The sequence below is a fragment of the Kryptolebias marmoratus genome, linkage group LG9 (genome assembly GCF_001649575.2).
Source record: "Kryptolebias marmoratus isolate JLee-2015 linkage group LG9, ASM164957v2, whole genome shotgun sequence".
Taxonomy (NCBI): Eukaryota; Metazoa; Chordata; class Actinopteri; order Cyprinodontiformes; family Rivulidae; genus Kryptolebias; species Kryptolebias marmoratus.
The window spans coordinates 9389282-9402512 of record NC_051438.1 but is presented as its reverse complement, the minus strand read 5'-3'; the positions used below and the strand labels follow the sequence as shown (position 1 = coordinate 9402512).

Sequence of the window (13231 nt, the reverse complement as noted above, 5' to 3'; positions counted from 1 at the left end):
AGAGGGTTAATAATGTGCACACATTCCAGATAGTCATAAGTCACAGTGGATGAAACAAGTTCTTGGGACAATCATCATATAATCTGCAAACCCTATTAGAGCACAATGACAGGGGTGTTATGTGGAGGCAGAAAGCCTGGTGGTAATACCAATCATGAATATTGACGATACAGAGTATTGTGCAAAGGTTGTAAAGAACAAAATTCAGCAACAACCTGATACAGGAGAATGAGAGATGCTCCATTCTTCAGTTGATCATTTGCTTGTCAAGTTTTCAGCTAATAGCATTTTGAGAATCACCCTTTTGGTGATAAAAAATATCCTATTTGTGAGTCAAACTCTTATTTTTTGTATGTTTCTTAGACTCAGGAAAAAAAAACAGATTGTATCATTCAGATTGGTGATCTTGAAGATCCTACTTTCAGTTCCTTCTTGTGTTGACACAACATTAGTTCATCCCTTGAGTGTGTGAGGCTTTTTTTTCTTATAGTTGAGTGGCTTAAGAAATAAACCCAAAAATATTCCTCTAATAATGGTCAGGTACTAGACAAAAAATTGGTGACTAAAAACTCCTAAAGTCCTAACTTTTAAGGCCCTTTGGGAAACGTAAAAAAAAATATTAAGATCACTTTCAAACATAACAAGAAAGTCAAACTGCTCTGAAGTAAAATATGAAGAAATGAAGATCACTGGAGACCTTTGCACGGTGCTGCATGTTCGCTGTGAACGTGGCACGATTCCTGTGATTGTAAAAGGCTTGTGTCTGGCTGCTTGTTTACTCACCACTGTCTGGTGGTTGACTTGGATCACCTCATCCCCGGCATGGATCTTCTTACACTGATCTGCTGGAGACTGCACAGGCAGAAGGTTTAAGTCGGGGAAAAGAAGATGGGGGAGAAAAAAAATGTAAAAGCCAAGACAGTGGATTCGCTGCCTACGAAGAATATGAAACCATAAACTGTTTTTCACTGAGTGAAACAAAAACGTACGTTCTCCGTGGTTCCAGTGATAACATGAAGTCCATCGTATGTAGATTTGATATACATCCCCTGAAACACAAGTACATACAGTCAAGGAAGGGTGTAAGACAGAGTGCACAGAAAAATATGTGAAATATTTTATCTGCATCTGTCTTCATTGTTCTGTGAGTTAAAGGTATGTATTTAAACAATGTCAGATTCTGAAGAGTAATAAAAATAAGACATGGAGTATAAATGGGTGACATGAGGGTGTCATTGTGATTCATTCATTTGTTTCTATGTCCCTGTGATTTACACCCTCTGTCCCGGCGTGTCCCCTGCCTTTAGCAACAGTGACTGCTGGAGATAGGCGCCAGCTCCTTGGTACCCAGAAAGAAAAAGCGGGTAAAGAAAATAGATGGATGGATAACTTTCCCATAAAACCCTACTTTAAAGGATCTGAATTTTCACTTTTAAAAACAACTCTGATTTGTGAATTCAAAAGCTCTGCTCTCACCAGTCCTTCACTGGGCATGATGCTGGTAAGATGGACCACCTCCAGATGGGCCGACTGAGAGACCAGAGAGTCCGATGACAGGGAGATGATGTGGTCGCAGATTCCTGCTAAGGTCTTACACTACAGACAAAGTTAGACACAAAGAGAGCGGGACAAAAAGAAAGATGACGGAGAGAGAGAAAGAGACACAAAAAGGAGAGAGACAGAAAGTTATTGAGATTGGTTTTGGTCTGCAGGGGATGATGTGACCTCGCTGGAGGAGGTGAAACAGACATCATTTCATCAGGCTGTTCCACATCACCACTTCTATCACTCCATCACACAAACTGTTTCCTGTCAAAGTCTGTCCACAGGCGTGCCCACAAGACTCCTTCGCAGACAGAACAATGGATCTGCGACACCAGCCAGCCTGAGGTACAAAGATGACATTTCCTAACATCTCAGTTACAAAGTTTGGTTTTTATTTATTGGCATCAGTCATGTTTGCTGGGGAATAAAAGTAAATTTTGCCTTCAGTTCAACAAAACACAAGCAGTCACATGATACAGTGGCTGCAATGTTTATAGGGGTAAAATGTCCATGTTCTAAAAATGATCTGGTCTGTACCAGGATAAATTTATAATTTATATATTCATTCAAATCTAGTTACAAGTGTACAAAAACGCACAGCAGATTCCACCACGCCAACAACAAAGACAAAATGGAAACGCTGTGTGTGAAAAACTAAGTTCAGTAATTCGATAGCTTGTAGAACCATCCTTAGCAGCAACAACCTGGAGTTGTCATTTTCTGAATGACTTCATCATCTTGTCACATAGTTCTAGGAGAATTGTGTCCCATACTTCTTTACAACATTGCAACAGTTCAATTAAATTTGCACACATTTGTGCCTGCATCGCTCTCTTGAAGTTCCTCCACAGCATTTTAATCCGGACCTGCACTGGGCCATTACAACACCTTGATTCTTTTGTTTCTCAGCCATTCTGTTGTAGATGTTCTGCTGTGTTTGGGGTCACTCTCCTGTTTCATCATGACCCTATTTGATCCGAGCTTCAGCTGTCAGGCAGATGGCATCACTTTTGTCTCCAGAATGCTTTGATATAGAGGTTTTGCACATGATGCAGTCAGAAATCTTCCTCAATCTGATGATGCCCCACTACTTCATTTCACACCACCCGCTAAGCTCAACAAAGCTGCAAAAAGACCACTGCCTCTAATAGTTTGGACTGCTGGAAAAGCACCAAGGACAATGCAGAAAGCTGCAACTCAGTTTATTAACAGGTTTAGCAAATCTTGGAGCACATCTTATGGGCTGTGGGGCGTTGGGTGGTTGGATAATTGTTGAAATACATTATGACAATGAATAGGTTAAATAGGCCACTTAGCATTTAGCTAAAGATGCATTTGGCTTGGCATTGTGTTAACACACACCTGTACACTCCAGAGCAGCAGACTGTCCAATTTACTGTTATTATAGAGAAGCTCACTCTTGCCAATGATCAGTTAATCAATACATTTGATCAGCAGCACCTGGCTGCTAGTTTCCCTCTTAAATCCTATGGAAGCAGCAAGGATGGACTCTGTATTTCACACACAGCTTTTCCATTTTGGTTTTGTTAAGTAAAGACCAGATCATTTTTATGATGTAAAACCCTAGAACTGAAAGAGGGTGGATTTTCTTTTTCCCCATGACTGTATATTTCTAATCATGTTACTTCTTATAGGTGATTCTTAGCAAAAACTGCATAAAAAAAGAAAAATGAAATTGTTCTCTGTAAACCATGACTGTTTCTCAGGTTATCTGTCTGCTTGGTCACACATGCACAGTAATTTAGCATGTCTGCTTTGTAATCTTGCTTGATTTGTTTAGACATGCATGCATGCAGGCACACATGTTGTACAAGAAAATAAAGTTTAGTTTTAGTATTCACACAAGTAGCATAGTGATTTTAATGTTAACCACTTTACTTCTTGCCAAGTCCTTTTTGTTATGATTCAGTTATTGTCTTCACCTTATGCACCGTATTTTCCGGACTATAAGGTGCACTTAAAAACCTTCAATTTTCTCAAAAAATGACAGTGAGCCTTATAATCCAATGCGCCCTATAGTTCGGAAAATACAGTAAATAGATCTATGTCAAAAATAGGCACTGAACAAAGACAACTTTCATTTGAAAAGTAGAAAAGATGTTTTTATGTCTACAGAGCATGGAAAGTCCTCAACAAGTGCCAGTGTGCTCCTCTTTGATCACTGAACTTATAGTCCTGACCTACAGGGAGACAAAAGGGACAATCCTCAGTGTGGAGATCTGAAACAGCCAACCTTGATCTGAAATGCCTTCAGAGCACAGATTACAGGGAAATCGACTGATGTGGCTAGCATGAAGTTTAAGAGCAGTAGAAAAGAAAAGCTCAATACCGCACACTGGCAAATGGATTAAACTCTGGCACAACATCCCCTCCCCAACGCCAACATCTTGTTCTTTCTTTCTAGCACTTTCCTCCTGATCGACGCGTTATTTTCGCTCGCTAACAAGTGCAGTTGCATAATGTATCAGCTGCACCTGCACGGTCCCACACACACATACACACACACACACACACACACACACACACACACTGAGTAATTCTAAACCCTGACACTAGAAAAGGTGGAGAGGAAATAAAAGAAAGTGGAAGAGAGAGAGAGAGAGACAAGAATGCAGAGAGGTGGGAGGGAGAGTCTGAGAGGAAAAGGGGAAGAAAACAACGGAAAAAGAAAACACACAACTAGGACAGTGTTATGTAATTCCTCTCATCCGTATGCATGCATGCGCATAAAAACACTCACTCATACACACTTCACGCTCCATCAGACAACACAGGCTCACAAATTCTCATGTCCTATCTCTTCCTCTCTTTCACCAACACACACACACTCGGCCCATCTGATTGCTGCAGGTCGTATTGTAGTGGAGAGCAGAGCAGCAGTGAGGTTTGCATTATTGAACAACGTGCAACTGCACTACAGTAACCAGCATGGACCCAATACTGGCCATAAAATGTACTGTAAACATGTCTGGGTCACACCTTCTACGTATGGTACATAATGTGGGTCCAGCTATTGCTGCAACTGTTTCACGATTGTATCAAGGATCTCGTTTTTACATTCAAGATCTATAGCTCATAACCAGTAGAATGTAGGGAAACCATAGCTGGACTTGTGGAAGAATATATTATTATATATTAGCTCAGCTGCTCTTTAGCACAGCAGACGTGTGCATCCACATAATCGCAGCAGAAAAACCCCCAATCAGTCAACCCATTTCTCTTTCCATTCTTTCTTCACTTCTGAGCAAGCCAAGATGCCTCCAGTCTTTGCTTTCTGCAGAGGGTTGGAGGAAGGATTCCAACATTTTCTGGTTGACACTTAGAGCGACTGTCATCTAGGCCACTTCATACAAGACATGGGCCAGTTCCCAGTTTTAAGATCTGCCATAGGGTCAAAACCACTCATTTTTTCATACCATACCATTTGTGTGGTTTAAATCATTTTTTTATGAGCTAACAGACACATTGTGAAGTTTTCTCTGGTCACGTGTAGCACAGAGTAGCGCTTCCCTTCCCTCACCTGTTTCTGTTAGCTGTCAGCCAGTTGTGGATGACGTCCAATAGAAGGGGACTCCCCTAAACCTTTCCGTTAACAAAGACAGTCAGCTGTTTGTGTTCACATCCAAAAAGAACATCAGATGGACATGGGGTGTGCCACAGTTTGGAGTATGCTGAACCACTGACTTAGGTTGCAGGCCGACATGAGGAGCTTGAGGAAGGTCTTGTCTTTATTTAACAAGAAGCTCAGAAAACAAAAAGCTGACGAGGCAGCAAAAACGTGTTAAACAAACGCAGGAGACGCACAAGAGAACTGACAGTGAATGAGCACAAACAACAACTCCAAACAGCAGACAATGATAACCAAAGCAGGACTAACAAGGAGTTGAAACTAGGGGTATATATGGACCTCAGCAGACAAGAAACACCTGGGCAAACAATAACAGGGAACAGGTGAGAGTGGGCGGGGCAGGAGCTGAGGAGCAGAGACTGACAGAGGCAGCAAAACACAAGGAGCACACAACTGAACATAAAAAGTCTCATAAAACACACAAAAAACAGCTCCCCACATTGTGTCTACCTTTAAGGTAACACTGTTCAAAAATAAGTACTTGTACACAGCCTTTCTGAGTGGAGCTGTGTTTGCATGGGTTTTCTCCAGGCCCTCTGGTTTCTTATCAAAGCCTGAAAACATGCACATTAGGTTAATTGGTAACTCTAAATCGACACTGGGTGAGCGTGAAATTATGGTATTTTTCCTAAAGGTTACCATACTGTCAGAATCTGATACCTGCCCATGCCTGTTTTACACTCATAGCTTGAAGACGCCAACAGAGCCACATCATCTGCAAGAAGCTGGGGCAAGAACCTGAGGTTTCCACACCAGACACCCTTCTTTCCATGACTGCACCTTGAGATCCTGTTCATGAGCATCACGGACAGGAGACTAGGAACAAGCTCAGCTTTGTGCTGAGGATGTGGACACAGCTTTGGGTAGCCCACAAGCGTGACTTCGGCATCCCATTCTCCCACAGCACCCCCTCTCAAATATCTTGAGGGACATGATTGTAAACCATCTCCAGGTCCTAAAAAACCTCACATGTGAACAGACAATCAAACTCCCCTCAAGCCTCCTTTACAATACCGGGGGGAGTAAACAAAGGCTGATCCCCTTGTGATGGGAACACACCGTCTGGTCCCTCGTTAAAAATTAGATTCGCCACCCTGATCTTCATAGGTATTGTCCTGGTCCTCCATGCGACATTAACAAGTCGGGTCAACCAAGACCTCCCCACAACGTCCAGAGTCTTCAGCATTTCTGAGCTATTCTCATTTGCTGCTGATAGGAAGCTTTTTAACTACCTCTGCAACCCCAGGCAGAGTAATGTCCTCACCTTCCCCCGAGTCCTCAGATTCTGTCTCCTCGTTATTTAGTCACTGGCCTGTAAAGTAATCAGCTGGTTTGTTGTAGAATAGGAAACAATTAAACTGTTAGCAGCTATTTAGCAGGTTAGTTAGGGGATATGCTAAACATCAAATTGATTTTTTTTTGTTTGTTCAGGTCTTAATAAATCATTTACACCATTTTTGTAAATATGACTACATGAGTCATGTTGTGTTCCTGTTTGAATGGCTTAGTGTCTGAATCACTACACCTCCTCTTTAACCTAATTTTGTTTTTGTCAGCGTTTTAAATAAATGTCTGCCAAAAGGCTGCATCTGTAAACAAACAGCTCCTCTCTGTTTCCATGCTGTCTTCAGCCACAGACCTCCCACGTGTTGCAGACTTAGTCATGTGCAGATCTGAGTCCAGAGCCGAGGGTCATGCGTGCATGCGGAGAGCCATTTAGATGTTTGAATTTGCCTGATGGTATTGTCCCGTGTCATTATCAGGCGGGTAACAAAAGAAGCATCTGACAGCCGTAGCTCATCCAAAAGGCTCAAGGGTGACTCATTTCCAAAAAGGGGACATCACATTACGTGGCAAGCAACATGTCGCAAACATTTTAATGTTGTTTTTTTTGTTTTTTTGTGGACTGCGATGATGTGTATCACAGTCTGCTCATCGACTGATCATCTCGTGGGAGCGTTTCACACGCTGTTCCATATTTTTGTTTTCCTTCCCCTGCGCGCTCTCCGTTTGTTTTCCTCCACCTGACCTTGAACGGCCGTGGAAAGTGTCCCAATCTGACCGTCAGCCCAGATCATAACACGAGCCGCTCACCCGGTTTCACACGTGAACGCAGAGACACTTCGCTGCTCGTGCATGCATGCAAGCGCACAGCCTACGAGGCTTTCAAAGGGCCTCCGGCTCATTTGCACTTCATAAATTTTCACACGAAAAAACAGTTTAGGCACACACACAATACATAGACACACACAAATAAAATCAATTTCAGTGGAAGTGTACTCAAACGTGACACTTTAAACGACAAAGCTTTATTTTAAAAGCAGAATCCATTGCAAGTTCTTTTTTTGTTTTTTTAACATGAGGTTTTTTGGTGTGGCATGAATTAACCAAGAATATGTCCAAGATGACACAGCACTTGGTGTATTAAGTAAATACAATTCACGCAAACCTAATTTGCAAAACCTTTGAAATGTTATTGTGAAACTAGTTGAGCAAGTTCAGCCATTTTGAGGTGGGGTTCTGTAGAAAAGTTCTGAACAATAAATATCTTACCTGTTGTAGATGGCTCTTTGGAGAAAAAGAGTTTCATGTTTATGTTAGTGGGTGGTGCAGAAGCTATTTCATAGATCTTTACACTTTTTTGCATCCCATGTTTCCTTACAAGAAATTCTATGATTATTTGCACAAATAGAGGCAGCAGCAGCTAGCTGTAGCACTTCTGGTGCAACACTGGAGCATTTCTGGCAGTAACATATTTTTGTATGAATAACCAAAGGATATGAAACTGACGACAAAAAAAAAGTTCACAAAACAGCATCTGCATGGACCGATACAAATTTTCGGAGGTTAGACTTGTTCTAAGTCAACATCAATTCACTAAGATCCTAGCTGCATACGGACTAGCCATTAGCTCATCAGTCCTAACAGACCTAAACCTGTTTCTCCAAAACTGAGGTCATTCAAAGAGCTATCTACAACAGGTAAGATATAAATTGTTCAAAACTTTCTAACAAAATCCCACTTCAGAGGATCTGAAGTATGCCACCTGATAGGACCACACCAGCAGTTTGAAGTCATGATGGATATGCAGACAGAACTCTTTGTGCCTTTGTAGATCAAACACTTACCACGTGAAGAATCTTATTCTCCGTCTCATACACAGTGCAGTCCTGTGGAGGGACAGGAGAGAAGGACAAAGAATTAATGAGACAGAAAAACATCAATATGAACATCCGCACACAAGCTCTGATATCGCTCTCCTCCAAATTTAACATGCAAGAAAGAAGAAGAGGAATGAGATGTTCAGCAGGAAGAAACAGTGGCGAATCTGAGCGGTCAGCTCTTTTTGCTCCAACTTTGTCTGCATCGCGTACAAACTAACACTCCGGATCGACCAGTTTTGCTCCCAGGAGCTTCGCGAGCCTCCTCCGGATTTGGATACAAAATTATTTAAAAGTGACAGACTGCATTTCAGCAATAAATGGGAGAGAATTTAGCTCCAGGAAAGAAGCCCTTTGAATCCAGATGTGCACGGTAGGAGGTAAACATTTGTTTGATGCATTAGTGCCGGCTGTCTGGCTGCACCTTGGCAGCCACAGGTTCATATGGCCTATTGTGAACCCGCGGTGGCCCCTTTTTATTCAGCCTCCTCTGGCCCGTGGAAGAGGGGATGGGTGTTATCTGCTCAGCTCCAGGACTCACTCCGGGCACAGACACACCGCCACACACACTCCGAGCAGACTCTTACTGCGAGAGTTTTCAGCCAAACAACGAGATGGCTACATAGCCGGAGTGTGTGTATTCGGCAGCAGCTTTATTTTCGTAAGGCTGCACATGTCTGTGTGTGTGCAGTGTGGTGAATGAACACGAGGGAGCGAGCAAAAAGAGGACAGGAAATGACGGGCCTGCAGTTCAGTCCCCATCAGAGCTGAGGGTGAGCGCCTGCAGTGAATCAATAAGGGGCTGTCAGCTACCCGCCACATGTTTGCTCGTGATTCAGAAATGTGCTCGGTCCATAAACACGTTCCAGAACTTTGCCGTTGGAACCACTACCACGGCTCTGTTGTGTCCTGTGTGCATGAAGTGTGTGAAAGCACCTGTTGTACGATGGTGGTCAGCTCTAAGCAGAGCTGCACAATGTTGTTCTTTAGTAATGAATACTCTGTCACACTGGCGAAAGGAGACCTGAAACAAACAAATAAACAAAAACACAAGTTAGAAGAACGCACTGGGCGCTTTAAAAAAATATGCTGAACTCACATATTTCAGTGGTGTTATTTCCGGTGATTAATTGTGTTAATTTTGATCTAAACAGCTTTATTCTCTGCCATTCATTTGCCAGAAGTGTAAATACTGAGAGGAAAATAAAAGCTATTCGTTTGACACTGCACAAGAGCTATAAATAAAGATAAACAACACTATTAAGGTTCCTACCATGACCAGAAAGAACCCATTGAGCTATGTACTAAAGCTTAGCGTTTTACCAAACAAACTTCACACGACATGCTTCCATCGCCTCATCTAAATTCACAGCATAAAACAACTTTAATTTAAAAAAATACAGTATCTTCTCCATGAACTACAATACTTTTAATGTGCTGTTTCTGTAAAAACAAATGATGAATCGGATAGTAACATTATTGATATTAATAATATGATGAAGTTCAAAGTAAAGGATTTTTTCTAAATACTATGCTGCAAGATTATTGTACAATAGGGTTGTACATCTGTGGTCTACATGATCCTTATTTCAGTACTGCCAGTAATACAGTTCATTAAAGATATTTGAGCAAAAACAAACAGATACAACACGATACAATTCAGGCCCTAATCATGATATGATTCTGCTTTTAATAAAGATATGCTTTAGTTTTGATTCCCAATTCAATTTAGCCCTTAATCACAATATGAGTCAGTGTTTAATCACAGTTCAAACTGGTCTTTAACGATGATACGGTTCAGTCTTTAATCATAATACAATTTGGTCAATAATAACAATACTATTAAGGCTGTAATAACAGTACAGTTTAGTCTTTAGTCATAATATGAGTCAGCTTTTAATCAGGATGCAATGCAATTCAATGTGAGTTTTGTTTCAGCACACTGAGATTTGATGCAATGCAACACAACAAACCAAATGAATGATGTTGTGTTAGTTTTTGAGACTGATTATTTACTACCTCATAAAAACAACTGCTCACAAACAGGTCTTGTTTAAAATTACAAAACATTTTTGTACATCTTGTCTCATAATTTATAGCCAGACTTCTGACTTAATGATTACAAACAGTTTTTATTGGTATAAAGACGCAATAGACTAATGCAACTGGATCTATTCCTAAATCTGCATCGGTACAAAATGTAGAGAATCTTCTCCTGTACAACATAGCTTTATGAGTCAAGAAGTTGACTTCATCGTTACCAATGTTCCTTTTAATCACTGTGAAAATGTGAACATTGTTTGAATAGACAGCAGCATGTAAATGCTGCCTCTTGAACGGGAGTGGCATCTTCTCAGAAACAGGCTCCTACCACAGTGGTTACCTGTTAACTTCTGGTTAGTTTGGCTAACAGGTTGGTCAAATTTGGGGACGAAAGCGTGCAAGGAAGATAAGAAAACCAAGGGGAAACAGGCACAAATTAAAGAATTTTCAATCTTAGGAGAGGAACAAACACTTCTGCACTGACAGATCTGCCAACTAACATGCTGCTGTTGTGCTAAAATCTGATTCTTTGCAAAATGTGAGTCACAGTTGTTGTTTTTTTGTAAGCACGCATATTCAGGAAGACTAATTCAGAGGCTTCTCCGTTAAGTTTTTATTATTTGTCAGGAAATATTTACTAGTCTTTTGAACTTCAAGACTTGTTTTCTTTAACTGGTTGTGAACAGATATGTTTATTATTTTGTTACATGCTGGACTAGCATATAAATAATGATCAGGATGACCTAGCACAAAGTGGGATCCTAATGATATAAAGCACAGAAGACTCAAATGACCAAATGTCTACCACACTGATACATCAGTCTCCTAATAAATATGACACCAGTAAAACAATGTGACTGTATTGCCACTGTCAGTTCATGATTTAGATTTGGTGCTTTTCAAAACTGAGATAATGTCCCAGAATTTAGAGGAGCTTAGTTGTGACCCTCACCTGTCGAGCCAGGCCAGCAGGTTCTTGGCAGCACCAATCAAATCAACCACCGATGTGAGGAAATCGTTGGGCAGCCTTCGAGAGGCTCGCCCGTCGTAGTGGCCGCCCCTCCGCCGGCCCAAGATGAAGTTCTGGAGGTTCTTCGCTGAAGCGTTCAGCTTGTGGGACAGCGTCCGGAGGTTCTCTGTCTCCAGGCCATAATTCTGGGCGACAAACAGACAGCCGGTAAATAATCTGATGCTTTTTCACAGTCCCTCTGCAGCTCGTGACATAATCACAGTGAGAATATTATTTTGTATAAGCATAGACTCAAACACAAAACTGACAAAGAAATGCTTTTTAAAGAACGAAAAAGTTCAAATAAAGAAGCTGGATGGGTGACAGTGAATAACACAAAGAGGTTTCTGTTTTCCACGGTTAGTTTCACTTTAATACTTTGTTCTTTTTAGGCACAAAAGGAAAATGACCAGGTTTAGGTAGTAAAAACTTATTACGGTTAATTACGTTACAATTAACAACTCTTCTGGTTGTTATAACACAGATAGAGGCACAAAATACTATTTCGTTCATAAATAAGAAAAGTTTATATGATAGTAAGCTTTCTTGGTTACTAGAGATTACAGTTTCCATCCTATAAAGGCGACAAATATAAAGAAACCTAAATCCGATTAAAAGAAAAACAAAACCAAATAAAGATGTGCGGGTTGTGCAGAAACAACAATATTTTGTGACTAATTCATCATGTAGCTCGCCATTTAAAAAACTCACAGTTCAGCAAGACTAAACTCTCAATGACCTGCCAAACAAACAAACAGGAAACGTGTGCTTCAGAGTTAGATAAAATCTGCTTTTCTTCCAGCTTCCATCCTTTTACAAAGCTTTGCTAATGGGGCTATCAACAAACACTAAAGGAAGTTAACAAAAAGCTATAAATCATTAGTTAGCACTAAAGTAACTCAACAAAATCCAAAGCTACTTTTACATCTTTAGCCTGTAGAAGACCCAGATGTCTGTTAATCTTCAGTACCCAGCAAAGACAGAATACATATTCCTATTTTACTCAACAAAAATAAATGTCAGCAGGTGACAGAGCTGAAAAAACCCAAAAAAACCAACATTTTGACTGAACATAAACAGAAGTTAGCATCAGTGATTCTGTAAACAGGAATAAAAGTCACCAGAGTGTGGCTATTACACATTCATCGCATTGTACTCATACATGAACACAAAGATGGAGTGGTGGCCCATTACTGCACTGTGACCCTTTCAGATAAACACACACACACACACATTGCACTCAGTGTCCCAGGACACCTCGAGTCATGTCCTGCCTGACAGAGCCTGATTCCTGCTGACAAAAAAGGCTGCACACACACACTTGTAAAGTCACAGCACAGTCAGAGGAAGACATATCTATTCCTCCTCTGCCTCTAGATCTAGTCTACACAGTCACGACCACAGTGACTATAAAGGAGGAAGGGTATCACAGTGGCAGCAGAGAGAGAGAGAGAGAGAGAAATTAGGCAGCTAAGGAGCTAAGAGACAGAAGACAAGAGGGAGAGAGGACCCAGCTATGCATCACAGTAAAACTGGGTCAGACACACACCGTCTCTGTATGATTATTCTGCGTGAGCCTAGACATATACGTGAACTCGAAGCGTTCCTGTTTGCACAGCTGTAATTAGCCTGTCATACGATTCGATGGGAGTCTGCGTGCAGCCACCTCGAGGGGACGGAGAGCCGAGGCGAAGGAGAACAGAGCTCGGTGTCTTGGTGACTTTGTGCGCGTGAATACAGGGAGAAGCAAGGATGTGCATGCCTATGAGTGCAAATCAATACAGCAGGAGGACGATGCTATTACAGCCCCCCCCCCCCCCCCCC

At 41.4% G+C, this 13231-nt stretch overlaps 1 protein-coding gene across 1 annotated transcript in view; it reads right to left on the bottom strand.

Moving 5' to 3' along the window:
- The window catches only part of si:ch211-26b3.4 (connector enhancer of kinase suppressor of ras 2), a 67014-nt gene that overhangs the window by 45219 nt on the left and 8564 nt on the right, over positions 1-13231 (bottom strand). Inside the window, exons 3-8 of the mRNA XM_017419707.1 lie at positions 11351-11553; positions 9292-9379; positions 8323-8364; positions 1477-1596; positions 990-1049; positions 784-852 (exon numbers count right to left, since the gene is read on the bottom strand). Coding sequence (XP_017275196.1) covers positions 784-852; positions 990-1049; positions 1477-1596; positions 8323-8364; positions 9292-9379; positions 11351-11553 — 582 coding nt within the window. The remainder of the gene's footprint in view (positions 1-783; positions 853-989; positions 1050-1476; positions 1597-8322; positions 8365-9291; positions 9380-11350; positions 11554-13231) is intronic.